At 35.1% G+C, this 20,706-nt stretch overlaps 1 protein-coding gene across 3 annotated transcripts in view; it reads left to right on the top strand.

Moving 5' to 3' along the window:
* The window catches only part of ATAD2B (ATPase family AAA domain containing 2B), a 101,636-nt gene that overhangs the window by 55,486 nt on the left and 25,444 nt on the right, over positions 1–20,706 (top strand). For all 3 annotated transcript variants that reach the window (XM_084900581.1, XM_084900582.1, XM_084900580.1), the window contains exons 18-20: positions 6,056–6,242; positions 17,108–17,293; positions 20,371–20,506. In XM_084900581.1, coding sequence (XP_084756707.1) covers positions 6,056–6,242; positions 17,108–17,293; positions 20,371–20,506 — 509 coding nt within the window. The remainder of the gene's footprint in view (positions 1–6,055; positions 6,243–17,107; positions 17,294–20,370; positions 20,507–20,706) is intronic.

The raw sequence follows: 20,706 nt of genomic DNA, 5'->3' as shown, positions 1-20,706 counted from the left end.
CTTTTTTTCTTTTACTCTTGGGTCATTACTTGTATGCCCTCAGGGATGTTTTCTTAGACTATTTCATTAATTGTACAGATCTGCTTTATTCATGGCTAAGGGAAAGCTAAACAGTCCTCCTCTATCCCACTTAGCTAGCCTGTGTGTGTGTGTGTGTGTGTGTGTGTGTGTGTGTGTGTGTGTAAATTGTTTTGACAATTTTAGTTATTTGGATTTGAAATACATGATAGCAGAGCTAAGAAACTGTCAAAAAATAATGTGTTCCAATTGTATAAGATAGTTCTGTTGTCAGTAAAGTGATACAGAAATAGATTTTGATATGATAAATTTTTTTATAATTTTTAAAATTGATTTCAGAAAGGAAGGGAGAGGGAGAGAGAGAGAGAAACATAAATGCTGAGAGAGAATCATTAATCGGCTGCCTCTGGCACGCCCCACATTGAGGATCAAGTTCACAACCCGGTCGTGTGCCCTTGACTGGAATTGAACCTGGGACCTTTCAGTACACAACCCGATGCTCTGTCTACTGAGCCAAAACCAGCTAGGGCTAGTTTAGCCTTTTTGAAATTGGTTTAATTTTAGCTTCCTTTAAATAAGCTTTTCTAGTTCTGATTTAACTTTAATAGTGAGACAGCTGTATATTCTAGAATAAGCTTTTTTTTTTTTTTTTTTTTTTTTTGTTATAGATGTTTGAACTACGTAGATTAGCATGCCAGGCCAATAAAAACAAGGTGCTAGACATAGAAAGATGACTTCAATTCTGGTCTCCAATAACATTAGTTTGAGCATCGCTGGTGGGTTTCTGTTTCTGGGAATAGTTTCCTAAAACAATGTTGAAACCTTTAACTTAGGTTTAAGATGAAATGTAAGTAAAGATATTTAAGGTCTGTCAATCTGGTAGAAAACCCTTATGATGAAAATAAGTTTACTTTTTACAATATTTTGTCATAAGGGGATGAGAAACACAGCTTTCTGAGGTTTCCCAAATGAAAATAGCTTTGTTTTTTCTAATTAGAAAGAGGATATACTCTGTAGAAAATTCAAGTAATAAAGAAGAGCATAAAGAAGAAGGTAAAAATTAAAGCCCAGGCATCTGCAGGTAATATTTGTTAGTATTGGTGACCGCCCTTGCTGCGCATATAGACAGACCCACATAATATCCTCTATAATCTATATCCTCCCTGTAAGGTTTTTAATATATCTTGCTGTTTTATCCATTATGTTGGGAATGTTATTTCATGTCAGTATATTTAATGCCATTCTTTTAAAATAGCTGCACAGTACTTTATTTTTAGGTGTTCCTTAGTTTATATAATCTTACTGGTAAAAATTAAAGTTTCCAATTTTTTTTTTTTTTAAATATATTTTATTGATTTTACACAGAGAGGAATTGAGAGGGACAGAGAGTTAGAAACGTCGACGAGAGAGAAACACCGACCAGCTGCCTCTTGCACACACCCCACTGGGGATGTGCCCGCAACCAAGGTACATGCCCTTGACCGGAATCGAACCCGGGACCTTTCAGTCCGCAGGCCGACGCTCTATCCACTGAGCCAAACTGGTCCCGGCTAAAGTTTCCAATTTTCCTCTTTTATAAATAGTGCTGTGGTAGTCAAATTTCTAAGTATACATCTTTGTACCATTATGTGATTCAGAACTTAGGGTAAATTTTAAAAACTATCTTCAGAAAGATAGTACCAATTTTATTTTTATCACTAATGGTATTTTCCCTATATCCTTATCAATTTTGAGTACAATTTGCCTTTTTAAATCTTTGTCAACCAAATAGATGAAATAACATCTTGTTTATTTGAATCATTCATTCACTCATTAATTCATTCAGAGTGCCCATCATGTGTTACATGCTGTCCTAGAATATGTCAGTGAGCAAAATGGACTATAATCCTTGCTCTCATTCAGCTTACGTTTTAAATGGAGACAGACGAACAATAAGTGTAATAGATGAATAAAATGTTAGAAGATAAATAATATGAAAAAATAAGGAGAATGCTATGAGGTAAGGGCGTTTTTTGGGCGTGAGATAAGTTACCATACTTGCCAAATTGCACTTTTTCCCACTCCAACTCTCTCAGCCTTGGTTTCTTCATCTGATTAAAAGTTAAAACTTTTTTCATTATTTATGTTTTTGTAATGTTTTCACCTATTAATAACCACTACGTCTTTCTCAAAGCTAGATCACCCTTAATCCTTAGACCCTTTCCACTGCCTGTCTTCCTTTCTTGTGCCATAGATATTTAATTTCATTTATTGATTTGAGAGGAAGGGGAAAGAGAGAGAGACATTGATTTGTTGTTCCACTTACTTATGCATTCATTGGTTGTTTCTCGGATTGAACCTGCATCCTGGTATCGGGATGACAGTAACTGAGCTACCCCTCCGGACTGGGCCATAGGTCTTTCAGTACATACTGGGCTATGTCTCCCTACCTCTTCCTTTGAGTCCTGTGAGCTACCGCTTATTTAGTTGTCCAACTAGAATTGGATGTCATTTTCAGCTTCCTCCTCTTTCCTTCTGTATCTAGTCAAGGACAAAATTCTAACCAAATAAGTCTCATCTTAGGGTGTCCTTTCTCACCTCTCTAACACTATTCTTGTCTAGACTGTCATTAAGATCTCATGCTCGGTTATTATAGCAAACCACTAACAGGCCATAATTCCTCCTGTTTTGCCTTCTTTAAAAATCCTTTCCTATACTGACATTCTGGGCTAAAGTCATCTTCCAAAATCGTGTGTGAGATTATGTCACTTCCCCTGCTTAAGTACCTTAATGCTTTCTCTATGTCTTCAGTGACCATTCCAAACTTATCACGTGGTTTTCAAAACCCTTCATAGCATTTCTCCTTTTCCCTTCCCTTCCCTAAGCTTCCCATCCCCCAGTACGTTTACACCTGCATTGCCCTAAGCCTTAAGAGAAGCTGCTGTATGAACTGTATTCATTAGCTCAAAGGGCCAAGGCCTTTTAGCCTCTGGTCCTTTGCACATCCTGTTGTTATCTCTCGGTGTTCATCTTTTCTGCCTCCTGTCTGTTGGGCTTATGCTTTGGTAACGCTTTTCCAGGAAAGCCTTCTCTGCGCCTTTAATTGGGGTCTCTCTATGAGTCTTAAACAGTGCTGCTTGTTAAGCACACTGTATTATAATAATTTATGTATATCCCTTTTTCACTAAGTACTGTTCAGTTATGAGCTCTGTGATAACAGTAGTATTATTGGAATGTGTAGGGCCAACACATTCAGCTTAGGAAGCATTCTCCAAGTGTTAAATGAATGAACATTTAAAACATTATCTATTTGCATCTTTTTTGAATGATCTGCTTATATTCTGTGCCCATGAAAGTATTCTTTTAAAAAATATATTTTATTTTTTATTTTATTTTTTAAATTAACGTATATGTGTACATATCTTACCCTTGTTACCCCCCCCCCCACACACTCCCATACATGCCCTCACCCCCCAGAGTTTTGTGTCCATTGGTTATGCTTATATGTATGCATACAAGTCCTTCGGTTGACCTCTTATCTCCCCCATATCTTCCTACCCTTCCTGCTATAATTTGACAGTCTGTTTGTTGCTTTACAGTCTCTATCTATCTTTTTGTTCATCAGTTTATAATGTTCTTTATTATCCATAATGAGTTAGATCATGTGGTGTTTTTTTTTCATTGACTGGCTTATTTCACTCAGCTTAATGTTCTCCAATTCCATCCAGGTTGCTGCAAATGATAAGAATTCCTTCTTTTTTATGGCAGCATAGTATTCCATTGTGTAAATGGACCATAGTTTTCTGATCCAATCATCTGCTGGCCGGCACCTAGGCTGTTTCCAAATCTTAGCTATTGTACATTGTGCTGCTATGAACATAGGGGTGCATATATCCTTTCTGACTGGTGTTTCTAGTTTCTTAGGATATATTCCTAGGAGTGGAATTACTGGGTCAAATGGGAGTTCCGTTTTCGTTTTTTGAGGAAACTCCGTACTGTCTTCCACAGTGGCTGCACCAGTCTGCATTCCCGCCAGCAGTGCACGAGTGTTCCTTTTTCTCCGCATCCTCGCCGACACTTGTCATTTGTTGATATTTTATTTTTTTTACAGAGATGAAAGGAGAGGGATAGAGAGTTAGAAACATCGATGAGAAAGAATCATCGATCAGCTGCCTCCTGCACGCCCCCTACTGGGGATGTGCCTGCAACCAATGTACATGCCCTTGACCGGAATCAAACCTGGGACCTTTCAGTCCGCAGACCGACGCTCTACCACTGAGCCAAACCGGTTTTGGCAAAAAGCATTCTTTATTAACTCTATGCACATCGTCTCTTTATGCATTGAGAACCATTTTTGTTAATGGCAAATTTTTGGTCTTATTTGGTTGTTTGCCATTTGGTTCAGGTTGTAATTTTTGAATTATAAAAGTTTAAAAATTTGTGTGAAATAGATAAATGTACCTTTTGGTTTTTCTTAGTTGTTTTTCTGTGAGAATTCACTTTACTTATTCCTTTAAATGAGAATTTGAATCCTCCTTATTTTAAACATTTATTTTGTAATTCACCCCTGTCCCATTAATTTTTTTATGCCTTATCTTATGTAAAATTCTTTCAGTTACTATGATTTGTTTCTTGGGTTGCCTATTATCTTCCACTGATCTGTGTTACTTTTCCTTGGTGTAGTCTACATTCTGTTTTGTTATTATGTTCTGTAATATGTTTCAGTATAAAGTAGGGCACATCTTAACATAGTGGTTGGGAGCCTTTGCGATTACTATATGGGCCTGAATGAGAATTTGAAATCTGTCACCACTGTGTTGTACAATCTTATACCTAACCTCTCTGAACTTTGGTTTCTTCATCTATTTAATAGATGGAAACTATGTATTTCACAGAATTGTTAAGAAAGTTAAATGATAAATTTGTATGAAGTGTTTGTTACTAAAACAGGTTTAAATGTAAAATTGGACCTAACATCTTTTTTCAAAAATTTCTTGATTATTTTTTTCAGATAATGTGGTGAATAAGCTTGAAATCTCCCTCTCTCAAATTCTTTTGGGATTTTGATTAGAATTTTTAAATGTATAAAATAAAATAAAATACATACACACATATGTATTGACATCTTTATAAAATCAGACTCATGATGTATTCTGTATTTCTTCCTTTTTAATAATATTATTTGTTTTGCCATTTGTGTTTTTGCAGTTGTAAATAGGATCTTATTTCTTTTTTTTTTTTATATTGGTTCTTGATGGTATTTAGGAAATCTTTTTGCCTTTCTGTTTCCATCTTTTATCTTAATCCTTTGCTGGTAGAATATGAAAACTATTAGATGATTCTCTTGGATTTTCTAGTACATAAAAATCCTTTTCAAGTAACAGTGTTTTCTCTATTTCTTCCCATTAGTTGTTTATTTGTTTATTGCATTTCTTAGAATTTACTTTATTATCTATAGTGATTGTATATGAATTTGTTTTATTTATTTGAATTTCATTAATATATTTACGTAAACCTACCTTCTCTAGTGTAAGGCTTTAGATGTCATATTTGAGGGTAAAAACAGTTTCTATTAGCCTAGAAACAAAATTTGCAGCCACAGAAAAAGTCCTACTTCTCTCCCCCACCCCCCATTTAAAAAATTGTGGTTAAAAGTACATACAATTTAATATTTTAACCATTAAAAAAAAGTCCTGTATTTTGGGTAATCTTCAGATGTACCCCCTTGTTGAAGTGGGATTCTTAACATTTGACCATGGATCGATAATAACTAAATCACACATTGTGTCTGAAACACTTTCCAAGTTAATATATTTTTATTTTTTTTAGAAGGGGTTTTTATACTTTTACCTCTTGGTTATTATTATGGTCAGAGAGATCAACGTTTTAAAACTAATTAATGAAAAATGATTCACTTTACTTAAAAAATAAGAAAGATAGGGAAGTTCTATTAATTTGGAGTTATATTCTTTTAATGTAAATATATTGCCTAATATTTCATATTGATCTTCAGAGTATATGGTTTCAAAATAATTATTATGTCTTACATGTATTGCAGGTCACCATATCATCAGCCAACCTCTTACAGGCCAAGATTATTGCTGTCTGGAGAACGAGGCTCAGGTCAAACTTCTCACCTTGCTCCAGCACTTTTGCACACTCTAGAAAAATTCTCTGTGCACAGACTAGATCTCCCAGCACTTTATTCAGTTAGTGCCAAAACACCTGAAGAATCATGTGCACAGGTAGGTGTGTACCTTGTTAGAGCAGTTGCAACTTTCTTGGTAGTGTTAATAGATAAAATTTTTCAAAGAAGAATAATATGAATATTAACTTTTTGTTGCTTATTTGTTAACATAATATTAAGGTAGAGAATCCTTTGGATGTGTAACGTTTTTCAAAGTGAGCTTGTTTTTACAATGATACTTCATTCATTTCTGAAATTTTAATATCCTGTTTCTTGTTTAATTAAATGGTATAGAAAGGGAGTTTCTTTTGGCTTTTTCTCAGCTTCTTTTCAAAGCTATGGTTTCAGAGCCTTTCTAGACTTTAATCTCTGTACTTATAGGAAGGGAAATGATACTCAATTTTAAATGCCTGTGTCCTCTTACAAAACTGGACCCCTCAGGGGATGTCGGACTGCTGGTTTCAGCCGGATCCATGTAGGCCAGGCCGCATGATTGGGGCGGGGGAGAGACGTGGGAGGTTGGCTAGCTGAGGAGGGACCACGGGAGCACTCCAGGATGTGTCTATTCCATTTTGCTCATTCCAAATCTGGCGGACCCCAGTAGCAAGCTTATCTACCCGTTGGAGCATCTGCCCCCTGGTGGTCAGGGCACGTCATAGCGACTGGTTGACCGGTTGACTGCCCCCCCCCGTGATCAGTGCATGTCATAGTGAGTGATTGAGCGTCCTTAGCATATCATTAGCATATTATACTTTGATTGGTTGATTTGTTGATCAGACGACTGGACACTTAGCATATTAGGCTTTTATTACATAGGATTAGAGAGAGGAGTGCCACTTTCTTCTTTGATATTTATCCTACTTTTAGAGATTAGATGACTGGAGTAGTAACAGAGCATTGCAAACAACTTTACTGTTTTATTTCAGTAACATTTTATAAATATTTAATACATATACTATGTTACTGAAAACCATTCTGTACCTTTGTAGCAAGAAACATTTTTTAAACATTCTAATAGTATTATTTTAAAAGTTCATAGGGTTGATTTTATTTCTCTTTTACTTAGTTCTTTGAGTATGAGCACCCTAGCTGCACTTCACTACTTAAAAAGCCCTATTTAAAGGGTTCCCTCCCCCAAAACACTCATGTTCTGAATAAAAAATGGTATACCAGTAATTTGCTCCAAGTTTTATACATTTAATTCATTCTTGCTGTGTTTTCCAATAATGTTGATTTATATATTTGCTCATATTTTTTATTTAGTAAGATAAAATTATTGTAGCTTTGTATGCAAGTGAGAAAATTACTCAGTACCATATAAAATAAATCCGAGTAATTAATAGGAGAATATAAATTAACAAAATTGACCCCAGAGAAGAGAGAAGCCAAACAGTCAAAACACTATTTGTGGAAGAAGAAATTGGGTGTAAAAAAATAAAGTACTAAGTCCAGGTAGTTTCACAGGTGAATTTTTAAAAAATATATATATTTTTATTGATTTCAGAGGGAGGGAGGGAGGGAGGAAGGGAGGGAGGGAGGGAGGGAGAGAGAGAGAGAAAGAATATGAATATGAATCATTGATCAACTACCTCCTGCATTTGGGATCAAGCCCACAACCCCGGGCATGTGCCCTGACCTGGAACCGAACCGTGACCTCCTGGTTCTTAAACCACTGGGCTATGCTGGTCAGGCACAGGTGAATTCTTTTAATCTTAAAGGATAAGTTAATTTTTATGATAGTTAAACTGTCCCTAAGTATAGTAAAAGAAGGAAAGCTGTGAAACCAATAAAAATGGTGATAATACACCTAACTGAAGATATCTAAAATTCAGTTGAGGAGGACAGTTGAAATAATGACAGACACACTTTGTTTTTAATATATACTATGATTCAAAGTGTAGAATGAACTCAAATTGCAGATAAAAATCTCAGCTACTTTGCTTATTAGTTGTGGTCTTGTACAAGTTGTTTAACCTCTTTGAGTCTTACTTTTCTTATCTGTAAAATGAAAATAACGATACCACCTAAGTTGTAATATTTTTTGGGGTGGGGGGTTGCTTGTGATTATTAAAGTAAGCTTATTCAGTAAGCTTAGCATATAGTACCCAACAGATGTTGACAGCTCTTTTCACAGCTAATGAAAGGCTGGGCAGACTCCAAAGAGATGTATTAGAGTAGTAAAGATGTAATAGAACTAATAGATGTATTAGAGTAGTAAAGATGTAATAGAAGTAATAGGTGTGTTAGAGTAGTAAAGAATTTGAACCCATGTAGGGATAGGTAGAAAAGTAATAGAACAAAAGAGAGAATTCATTTATGCCTGTGTAGTAATCATGATACTATTTAACATCAGTAGGTAGAATAGGTGGATTATTTAATAAATGGTCTTGGAAAACTGGCTGGCTAATTAAGGGAATTAATTTCCCACCTTTTTCTGTAACCCAAATACAAATTCTAGATTGTCAGTGGGACTGTTAATAAGCATTCACAAGGTCATACATTTATTATCTTGGATATGGGAAAATGATTTCTAAGCAATGAACAAAATCCAGAACACATAAAGATATGAACAAATTTGACTTTATAAAAATTTAAAATTACATATGGCCAAAAAATCATTTAAATAAAATTAATAGACATAATCTGGTAGGTATATTTTTAACACACACGTCAAGGACAAGTTTCCTAAACATAAAAAAATGTTAATGTCAGTAAGAAGAAATATTAACCTAATATAAAAATTGGCAAAATTGGAGCATGCCATTTATAGGGAGGGGGAAAAAATAGAAAAAGCAACCAATAAAAATTTGGAAAGATTCTTAGTCTCACTTGTGAGTAAAAAAAATATGCAAATTAAAGCAATGAGATACCATTTTAAAACAACTGTTAGGTTTGTAATTATAAAGAGCTTGATAACACCAAGCATTGGAGATGTGGGACACTCAAACATGGCTAGTAGAAATGTAAACTTATTTAACGATTTTGGAGTGTAGTTTGGCACTGTCTTTTAAAATGTCCAGTACATATATCATTTGACCCAGGAATTTTACATTAAAGAATTTTCCCTAGCCGAAACCAGTTTGACTCAATGGATAGACCGTCTACCTGCTGACTGAAAGGTCCCAGGTTCTATTCTGGTCAAGGGCATGTACCTTGGTTGTGGGCACATCCCTAGTAAGGGGGTGTGCAAGAGGCAGCTGATCGATGATTCTCTCTCATCTATGTTTCTAACTCTCTATTCCTCTCTCTTCCTCTATGTAAAAAATCAATAAAATATATTTAAAAAAAAAGAAAAAAGAATTTTCCTTAAAGGTATATTAGCAGTAAGTATTCACAGCTGAGTGAACAAGGATATTCATGATGGCATTGTGTAAAATTGCCAAACAAAATAAGACCAAAAGAAACAAACTGAATGTCCTTTAATGGTGGACTGGCTAAAATAAGTCATAGTACATTCTCACATGCAGAGAGTTACGGTGAAGCCATTAACAAAGCTGAGGTAATCTTACATAGGCTGATGTAGAAAGATGAAGGAGATATTGGTGAAAAAAGCAAGTTTTAGATCACTCTAAGTATTATATTCTTTATGTAAAAAAAGCCTTAGAAATGCTGTATCCATGCTTATATATAAGCGGAGTGTTTATCTACGAATACCGCCGTCCCCTTCCCCTCAAACAACAACCACCACCTGTTAATAATAATTGCTTTGGCATGGGGGAAGGAATTTGAAGGACTGGAGAAATGGATAAATTTGGTCATTTAGTTTATACTCTGCTGCATTGCTTGGACTATTATTTTTCTTTTTATATGTATATCTGACAGTATCAATCAAACAAGATAGAATCACGTTGAAAGGGGAACATTTTCACACTGACCGGTGTGTCTCAGTTTCTTGGAGTGTTGTTCTGTAAACCAAAAGGTGGCGGGTTCAGTTCCCAGTCAGGGTACATGCCCAGTTTGCGGGTTTGATTCTCTGTGGGGGCGCTTATGGAGGCAAGGGATCTCTCTCTCTCTCTCTCTCTCTCTCTCTCTCTCTCTCTCTCTCTCTCTATATATATATATATATATATATATATATATATATATATATATCCCTTCCTCTCAAAGAAAAAAGAAAAAGAAAAAAGCACAAATTTTCAGTTATAAAATAAATAATAATAGATCCAGGCATATAATGTACCACATAGGGAATATAGTCAACAATATTGTAAGAACATTGCACATTGATTGATGGTTACTAGACTTAAAGTGGAGATCACTTCATAAGATGTACAGATAAATGTTGAATCACTGTTTTGTACACCTGACACTAATTTTGTATGCCAACTATATTTTAAGAAAAAATAAAGTATGTTCATTAAAAAAAATCAATAAGAAAAGAAAGAGGAACATTTTCAAAATGAGAGGGTAGTCTCTCTGTTGTTCCTTATGGCTAGTATGTGTACATATTTACAAACATTTCTGGCTTAATATTTAAGTAAGGAAATACTTAGGAAATATTGTAGTATAAACTACATGTTGATATTACTGGGATCCTAGAACTATTTTTCCTGAATCCTAGTTGGCATCATTAGGCTAAATTGGAATTCTAACTGCATGCTCTTTGGTCTCTTTCACATTTCTTGGCTCTTACTACTTTTTTTTTCTTTGTCATGTGAGTGGAGAGATAAAGAGCGGTGTCAGAAAACAACAAAAAGCCAGTATTTATTGTTTAGATTGTATTACATTGCACCTAATACACCAAGACATCTCATCTCTGCTTTTACCTGAAGTCTCCTGGGTTAGAAGGAGAGCTTATTTTTGAGTGACCAACAACTGGATGGCCCAGTCTGCCAAGGAACTGAGCCAGAATTTTGTAGTCATGGTAGTAGAAGCTCAGACTTCCTCTGAACACTGGCCAGAGACCAGATTAACTGTCCTGGTTAATCTCTATTTGTATCTTAAGTGCTTATTTAAAATTATTTTAAATTCATGAACATAATACTGTTTTTAAAAAAATCATTATATGATGAAACTGAGGAACTTATTCTTAACTTGTAGAGATTGGCGAACCTGAGTATAAATTAGGTACAAGTCTTTGGGAAGAAAGAGCATGAGTCGGGTGCTGAAATACTGGAAAGATTAAATACCCCTTCTCTCTATACTTCTGTCCTATTTTTCCTTTCTTCTCTCTTATAAAAAAAAAATAAAAAATAATATATATATATATATATATATATATATATATATATATATATATATAAAATTTATTTTTTACAGAGAGGAAGGGAGAAGGGATAGAGAGCTAGAAACATCAATGAGAGAGAAACATCGACCAGCTGCCTCCTGCACACCCCCACTGGGGATGTGCCTTTAACCAGTGAACATGCCCTTGACCGGAATCGAACCTGGGACCTTTCAGTCCGCAGGCCGATGCTCTATCCACTGAGCAAAACCGGTTTTGGCTCTTTTCTTCTCTTTTGCCTTGCTTTTCTTGGGAGCTAGTCCTCCTATAGGCAAGATTATCTCTAAATAAATGTGGAAAAGGGTTCAGTGTGTAGCTAATCATTATTCTGTGCTTTTCCCCAGCCTCTAACATACCTAATATAAAATTGGTTACTAAAGCCCGGCTGGTGTGGCTCAGCAGTCGAGCATCAACCCAGGAACCAAGTGGTCCCCAGTTTGATTCCCAGTCAGGGCATATGTCTGAGTATTGGCTCAATCCCTGATAGGGGGTGTGCAGAAGGCAGCCAATTGATGATGTTCCTTTTTCATTGATGTTTCTCTATCTTCTCCCTTTCTCTCTCTCTGAAAATCAGTAAAAACATTTAAAAAATAAAATTGGTTACTAAATACTGTACTTGAACATGAAAGGTAATCGTAAAGGAAAGAAGTTCTAAATCACCTTTAAAGGGCTGTATATGTATGATAAGATGGAAAGGGGAAGAGTTCTACTTGATATTTCCTTTTTTACATTTTTTTATTTTAAAGAGAGAGAGGAAGGAGAATTAGAGAGACAGAAACATCCATTTGTTGTCCCCCTTATTCATGCATTCATTGGTTGATTGTGCCCTGACCAGGCATCAAACCTGCAACCATGGCTCACCCTACGATGCTCTGATCAACTGAGCTACTCGGCCAGGGCCTTGATATTTCTTTATACAGTGGGATTCATGTTTTATTCTCTGTTCTTAAAATATAACCACATGCACGCATATGTATGACAAAACTTTTCCTCCTCTGACTGTCTCAACGATTGATTGATATTATTAACTGGGTGAAAAATAGTAGAGGAGTCAGTGTCTGCTGTAGAGTTTTCTCATTGTTTCTCAAGATTTAGTGAGCTTAAGAATTTTCTGGGCATGCTTATTAAATTTTCTGATTCCCTGGCTCCACACCCATGGATTCTGATTCATTAAATTTGGGGTGAACCCTAGGAATCTGCACTTTAAATATCCCAGGTGTTACTATTCTAGGTTTTCAGTAGACCTTTGGGAAATGTACTTTTGCTGATCACTGGATACTAGTTAGACATTTATTACTGAAACATTTGCCAGAGTTCTCAAAGTGGAAGTGTGTGTGTATGTGTGTACATGTTAACAGTAATCCATAGTCTCCCAAGGCTCTAGAAAGAGAATGGGAAAGCTTGGTGTAGTCTGGAAGGTTTATAGTTGTTTCATTAAGTTCATGATTGATTATTGAATTCTACAACAAGTTCGGAGGTGTTAGTATCTGTAGTAAAAGACTTGCCTGTATTAACACTCTTAAAAACAACAACCATGCTTTCCCTTTTCTGACATCTTCAAATATATTTTGTTGCCTTTTGTATTATTTCTATTGTTGATTTAGGCAAAAAAGTGATTGATGAATCTGCTGTATTTTATCTTTTTCATTAATACAGAAGTATGATTGAATTGATATGTTTATATATGGTCTGTCAAAGCTTTGGCGTTTGAGTCCTATACGATGTTGCATATCATTTTAAATGGTTAATAAGGTCTTTTCTTTAGGTGAAAACTTTAGTTTTCTTTCCTCAGAAAGAAAAGGTATCCGGAAATGCTCAGAGGAAATCCTTTTTGAATAAGTAGCATTAAGGAACTAATATACTTACCTATGTGTTTACTTTGGATTCTCATGTGTTTGTGCATAAGGGTTTCTGGATTTTTCCTAGCAGACTCTGTATACTTTGGAAACTCTTGTGCTTGTGTACATGCCTTTCTGTGTTTTGAATTGTAAATAAATTAAATCATACCGGTCCAGAATGTACCACATTTATAAACATTCTTGAAGTTTTTAGGCAATGAAAATATCAGAAAAGAAATTTGGGCAATTTAATTTTCATAACAAGTTTATTTGTATTATAACTGTTATTCAGAAATCCTAGTATAGTTGTGTTTTATAACAAGTTGATTTTTGTATGCTTGGAAAGAAACTGGTACTTTATTTCTTCATTCCTGAATTTTCATATCCAAAACAGTGCCTTATTTTTACAGAGGTGCTCAATAAATCTTAGGTAAATAGAATATAAATGGAATAAAATGATATATCTGGAGTAAAAATATCAGCAACATAGATAACTATTTTAATATTTTGTGATAACATGGTATAAGGCATTAATTTATTTTAGTAATGCTTTTAAATTTTTATAAAAATTGAGAATATTTTAGCCCCTAAGACTTTTCTTTTACTTACATTGTATTAATTTAGCACATTCATAATACTGTAAATGTGATCAAAACAAATTCTGAAAGTTTATTGATGACAAAAAGTTGTTTCCTCTCTCTTATACAGCTCCTTTTAAGAAAGAGAAAGCTGTACTGGCTTGGAGCGCTCTGCTTCATTTATATTTGTTTTTCAATTATTCTAGTTTTCACATTCTGAAGGAAATGGCATGGGCTGTATATTCTTTTTATGTATTATATTTTTATTTATTTCAGAGAGAAAGGGAGAGGAAGAGAGAGATAGAAACATCTATGATGAGAGAGAATTATTGATCAGCTGCTTCCTGCACTCCCCACACAGGATCGAGCCCACAATCTGGGCATGTACCCTGACCTGTGATAATCTAGTTCATAGGTTGATGTGCAACCACTTAGCCATGCCAGCTGGGCTGTCTATTCTTAATTTTTAAAATATAGTACATTTTTGTGCCCTGAACGTTTTATTTTGGCAGCTAAAGTACTGACTTGAAAGTCTAGCTTTTGAGATGATAAGGACTATAGATGCAGTTTATGTTACTAGTGTTTCCTTACATGGGTACTTCTAACTTCAGTGGCCTGATTTTTGCCTTTCATATCTTTAATATTCAGAGGAAATAGTTAGTGATTTATAAAAAAAACACACACAAAGAAACAAAACTATGTTATATAAGGGAACATGCTATCTGAGGGCAAGAAGAGGCCAGAAGGAACTGGAGTTTAAAGATTGTTTAAAGAATCAAAATGAACAGTTCCCATACACTGATGTTTGTTCATTTTATTTGTGCAAGAGTGCTGGTCATGTCAGAGGTGTTTTGAAACGGTTGGTTCAGTAATTTGGCCTACTGTCTTTTTTTCTCTATAACAGTTTTTCTGTTTTCTACTACACCTTGCACATCCACCAATCCAAGACACCCTGTAGGTGAGTATTTTTCTAGTTATCAAATGGCATCACTTATTCCCAAGGCAGTTGCCGCTTCACTAAAACGAGGCTTTATTTTTCTACTTGGAATTATCTGTTTAATTGGTTTCACAGAATGTATCTTATTCCACAACTTTACCAGCAAATTGCTGAAGAGCTGTTTTTACATTATAGAAAAGTCACAATAGGATTACACTTTTTTTTCTGAAATTTTAAATACTATTCTCAGAGTTTGTCCTTTCTGAATTTTCATTATGAAAATGGAGTATTAGGACAGATTGAATATATATTTAAAGAAAATATGATAGTTTATTTTAATACTCTGAGATACCACGGAGCAAAGAATTTAAAAGAAAACTTGCTTTAGTAGTGATGTTCAATTTTTCTAGAAATTAAAGATGTTTCTCCTCTAAAGTCTTAAGAGAAAAATTTTTGAAAAACCCTCCACTCTGTTAGTGTTGGTGATGCTTATATATATCTAGTTTAGCGCTGCAAATAAGTTTAAAACACTACAGTACAGCATTATTGAACTCCTGGCTCTGTAAAGCATTCATTATCCCTTAACCTGGAGTTCTTTGCCCATACTCTTTAACACTTGTTAGCTGTTAGGTGTGCTCAACACATCTTCCAAGAAAACCTAACCTACAAGTACTAGAATGAAAGGCAAAATTTCATTTTTTAAAAAGGCTTTGTTTTCTCATCCTCCTGCGCACGTGGTACTTGCATGATTGAATTAGGATCTAGTTTGGTGAGTTTCTCAGTAAGCTATATAGCTCGTTAGTCTTTTCCATATAATCATCTTTCTCTCCCAGTTGACTCTCCCTAGTTACCAGCACAGAGCGGGAGTTGGAAAGTGACAAAAGATGTCGGTCACTGTCTTCACACTTCATGCCAAATTTGGGTGGCATGTAATTATTCTTTATTAAATCCAATGCCTCACTTGCCTTTGTGCTGCTGTGTGGTTCCTTTATTTTGCCGATATTTATGCTTGTTTTTCTCTTATGAATCTTCTACAAGAACTTTGGAAAACAATAATCCTTGGATTTTCAGGATCCAGGATAAGAGGGTGCGTGTTTGCAGAAAAGGTCAAAATTTGAGTCCTGGAGGAGTTGTACTGTACAACTGTTCTGGATTGGTGGATATGCAAATGTTAAAGGAAGGGAAGGAGCAAATATTACTTTTGATGTGAGTGATCATAACATCTACATTTCCAATTTGGGGGAAGCATTTTATTTGAGCATCTTTCATCTGGTTTATTATTAAATTGGCAATATATTTTATTTTATACAGGAGGTTTAAAACTGTACAAAATGTAATATTTGAAAAATTTATGCAACTGGTAGGCTTCCTTATTAAGAAAAATAATCCTTTTGATTCTTAGAAACGTTTTTATTAATCCTAAGCATTTTAAATACTAAATTCTTATTTCTGTATCTTGAACATTACATAGGTTAATTGAAATGTGCGTTTTAAAATAAGGAAAAACAGAAAATTTTAGAAATAGAATTCTCTAAATTGAAGAGAGATTTTTGCACTTATTTCTACACTTGTTAAAAATCTTAAAGAGATGTCATATTAACCTGTGAGAATTTATTGATGGGCTCTTAAGCTGTTGTTGACGTATATGTAAATGGTTGTAGTTATGCTTGGCAGCTTACTGATAGCCAACCCGTTCTTTATTGGTGTTTTTTGGCGGCTGAAGCTACAATAGGACTCTTTTTAATACCTAAGGAAACTTTATCTTGTATTTTCTGACAGAGTGTATCAGAGTTTTGTGCTAATATATAGTATTCATTGCTCGTTAGAGATGCCAGGGTATTTTGTGACCATTTTGAATTGAAGATTGAATTAAGGTGAATTAGGGAGGTGAAGAAGTGGTTCTGCAGTAGTACATTAATTTTAAGTCTAGGGTGGTACATTTTGTTTAAAATGTTTATTTCACGTGCTTAGTGATTTTAGCCAATGTGCACAAACATGTAAACTATGTCTTCCTTTTTTTGTACTTACTGGTATCATTCTGACATCCTTCTCTCTTCATTTGCAGCATATTTTATAGATAAGTGGAACAGTTTGACACCTTTATATTAATATCTACTGAATAGGAATAATACAATAAAATGGCGAAAAATACTTTAGGTGGGGCAAGGGTAGATAGAGACTGTATGGCTTGTGCATCAGACCTCGTACAGCTTAAATATTTGGGCTGAAAAGAATTACTATAACAGGTCTGATGCATTTTTGTATTTGGGGGTTTACTGGGTAGAATTTAGATATTTGGGATCAATATCAGTTTGAATTTTTAATTCCATTCTTTTCCTTAATTAGATTTTTCGTGAAGCTCGGAGAACAGTACCTAGTATTGTTTACATGCCTCACATTGGTGATTGGTGGGAAGCTGTTAGTGAAACTGTGAGAGCAACTTTTCTGACCTTGCTACAAGATATACCATCATTTTCACCTATATTTCTATTGTCTACCTCTGAAACCATGTACAGTGAACTTCCTGAAGAGGTAAGAACTGCTTGAATGTTTATCATTGTTATATTGTTTTGAAATAGTTCACCTCACCCTGGCTTGTGTGGCTCAGGGATGAAGCATTGTACTGTGCACCAAGAAAGTGGCAGGTTTGATTTCTGATTAGTGCACATACTAAGGTTCTCTCACACCAGTGTTTCTTTCTCTCTCTAATTACTATGAAATCAACTGTCATGATTCATGCCTAGGTTATATCACTTACTAGCTCTGTGACTTAAACAAGTTAACATCTAAGTTTGTTTCTTTTTTGTGATAAGTAGTGATAGATTCCAGACTATTGTAGTGAAAGATTGAGATAATTCATGCTTAGACCAGTATATATATCACCTCCAAAAAACTTTAGCTGTATTGTTATCAATTCCATTATAATTATCCTTCTCATCTGTTAGATTATTTGGTGGGATTTGACCTTCCAGCTTTTTCATTGACAGCATCATGCTAAGTTGAATATTATGATGATGATGTATATTTTTCAAATCAGATATTTAGCTTTTGAGTTCAAATTCAATTTATATTTAATATATTAAAATCAAAGGCAAGATCACAGTTTTAGAAAAAAATTAGTATATCAACTCGTGTGAATGAAATTGATTTAAAAAATTATTTTAATACCCAAGTATTTATGAATTAGTGATTAATGAAACAAAATATTATATATACATGTGATGAAGTTCTAGCCAGCACTAAATGAATAAACTACTGATAAAATCTACAGTGTGGATGAACCTCAGTATATGATGCCAAGTGAGAGAAGCTGGACACAAAAGACTACTTAGTGGCTGATATACAGTTTGTAGAAGAGGCAACTCTCTAGAGACAGAAAGCAGTTCTCTAGTTGTCGGTCTGGGAGTCTAAATGTGGGGGGGATTGATTGCAAATGGGCATGAGTTTTGGAGGGGATGCAAATGTTCTAAACTGACTTGTGATGGTCGTATAACTGAATTTACTAAGAATCGTTGCGCTTGCACAAGGATTAATGAGAGATATTGGAAGGCATGCATAAGTATCCCTGGGAAAGTCAGAGAAAGTGTCATCCAGAAAGCACCAGCTTGAGTGGAGAGTTAAAAACCGGTTTAGGGAAGAGTGATTTGCAGTGTGAACCATGGTAAGAGACAGATGATTTTTACAGGGAATTATACAAGACTTGTCTTCTTGCAGCATGATGTTTAAGGCTGAGAATGCCAGAAAATAAGTTAGGAGTAAATTGAAAGGAAAGTAATTTAGCCTACTTACAAGATGATGGATTCTGAGATGGTTGTAATAACCTGGCAGGAATATCACAGGATTATTGTAGATTTACTTTTGGTATGTTTTATATTCGCTAAGTTTAACAGTGTTGAAAAATGTTGAGAAGGGAGAATATTTAAAACTGAAAATAAATGTCTTGCTATCTTTGAACAAAATTCTGGTACTTCTAATTCTGTATTATTTTGTCAAGACAGAATTAATGTTAGCTATTTTGGCTATGTTTTGTCTAATGCCTCTTCACTCTTACAGGGTCTCCTCTATGTCTCTACCTTTATGGTATCAGAATACTTTCTTAGGAGACTCTTTAAGATCTTGATAGCAGGAAGTAAGCCTATTTTCTTCAAGTTTATAACTGCAGTATCTGGCACATAATGGTATTCTGTGGTAAATATGCACCCCAGAATTTCTGAAGAAGGGCCGGCAAAGCATAGACCGAAGGGTTGGAGGGAATTCTAAGAAATACTGGAAGGTAGTCTAAGAAATACTGGAAGGATACTAGGTGAAATTTTATAAACTCTTAAAGGATTTGGCTTTGGGTTGAGGTAAATAAATCCCATTCAGATTTTGAATTCTAGTGTTTACTTTTCATTGATTGTTTCTTCTCTGTCTTAGAATTTTAGAGCTAGGAAAGTCCTTTATAGATTATGTAATCTAATGTTCTCTATTTATTCATGCTGGGACCTTAACCTAATTACTTAAATCTTTACATGTCCAAGTTTCATCTTTTAAATGGGATGCCTTCATACCTCATTGTTATATAGATTAAAATAATATTTATGAAGTTCACAGTCTTCAGCAAGTGGTTAGGTGTAACAAATTGAGTGGATTGTCTAACATTTACCACAAATATGTGGCTACGTTTGGGCTAAAATCTGATGTCTTGAATTTTAATCCAGTATTTCCATATTATCATGGTTGGTACACTCTCATATTAGTGACTGGTTCCCTTTTCAATTACGCTTTCCAGTTTGATGTGGGCTGGGGAACAGAAGAATGGGCTTTACTCACTGAGTACATGCTTGTGCATTGCTGTGTGCCAGGCCCTGTGGTGAGGTATAGAAAACAGACGACTAAGAAATGGGCTGTTCTTCGGGAGTTTGGTGTCTAGTAGAAATAGACCCTCTAGAAAAACATATAAATGAAGTGAGCAGTCAAATGTGGATGACATAAAGAGGATTTTAAAAGCATGCCTTGCAAGGGGGATAGTTGGGGTTAAAGCCTTAATAGAGCAGACGAACACAGGAGAGGCCTAGGTAATCCAGCTGGAAGAAACTGACTTCATTTTGCTTGTGAGTTTTGCATGAAAGTTGGTGTCCTTGTGGAGCATTCCGTGAAAAGACGAGGTGTAGTTCGTCTGCAGTGATACCAGGATTCTAGACAGTACAGTGGAACAGACTTGGTTAGGAAAGAGTCCAGAAAGGGAAGCCAGAGAAGAGGAAATGCAGAGAAATAGTGGAAGCGCAGGCAGTGTTGGCAACGTGGCAGCTGTCTGTTGAAGGCGCTAGGTAATTACTTTGCAGCTCCTATGCAAAAAGCCCTCTGAGATTGTTGCCACCTGACTGTTACATTCAACTATCCTTTTTACTGTTATCTCTGACTCTTCCAGCTATGATTTATTAATGACTTGGGCAACTAAATCATTCTTCCATTCTTGTTTAATCCATGAGGTTGAACTTTCAATAGGATAGCCTGGGACTAGGTTAATTCTAACCCCACATGAATCTTAAATGAAGAAATTGTAATTGCATATAATAGGTAAGGTTTTGATTCTCTACATATTTAATATTTTTTGTGTTTGTTTATAGGTTAAATATATCTTTAGAATACAGTATGAAGAGGTCTTGTATATTCAAAGGCCTACTGAAGAAGACAGAAGAAAATTTTTCCAAGAATTGATTCTTAATCAGGCATCAGTAGCTCCACCACGAAGGAAACACGCTGGTAAAGTGCCTAAAGCTTTTAGGAAAAGGGGCGTGGGGAGTGGGTTAAGAGATGCCTTTCTTGGAGTCATTTTAAAATCCATTTCTTTGTCGAAGTGAAGATAGTTTTCAGGTTCTTTTTATCTTTAGATGGACTTATGTAGAGGTGACATTGTGTTCACCTGATTTGAGATTGGGAAGTACAGCCTCATTGTTAAAGCT

This window comes from Pipistrellus hanaki, assembly GCF_964339955.1.
Source record: "Pipistrellus hanaki genome assembly, chromosome: 12".
NCBI classification, from domain to species: domain Eukaryota; kingdom Metazoa; phylum Chordata; class Mammalia; order Chiroptera; family Vespertilionidae; genus Pipistrellus; species Pipistrellus hanaki.
This window is presented reverse-complemented; position numbering and strand designations above follow the sequence as displayed.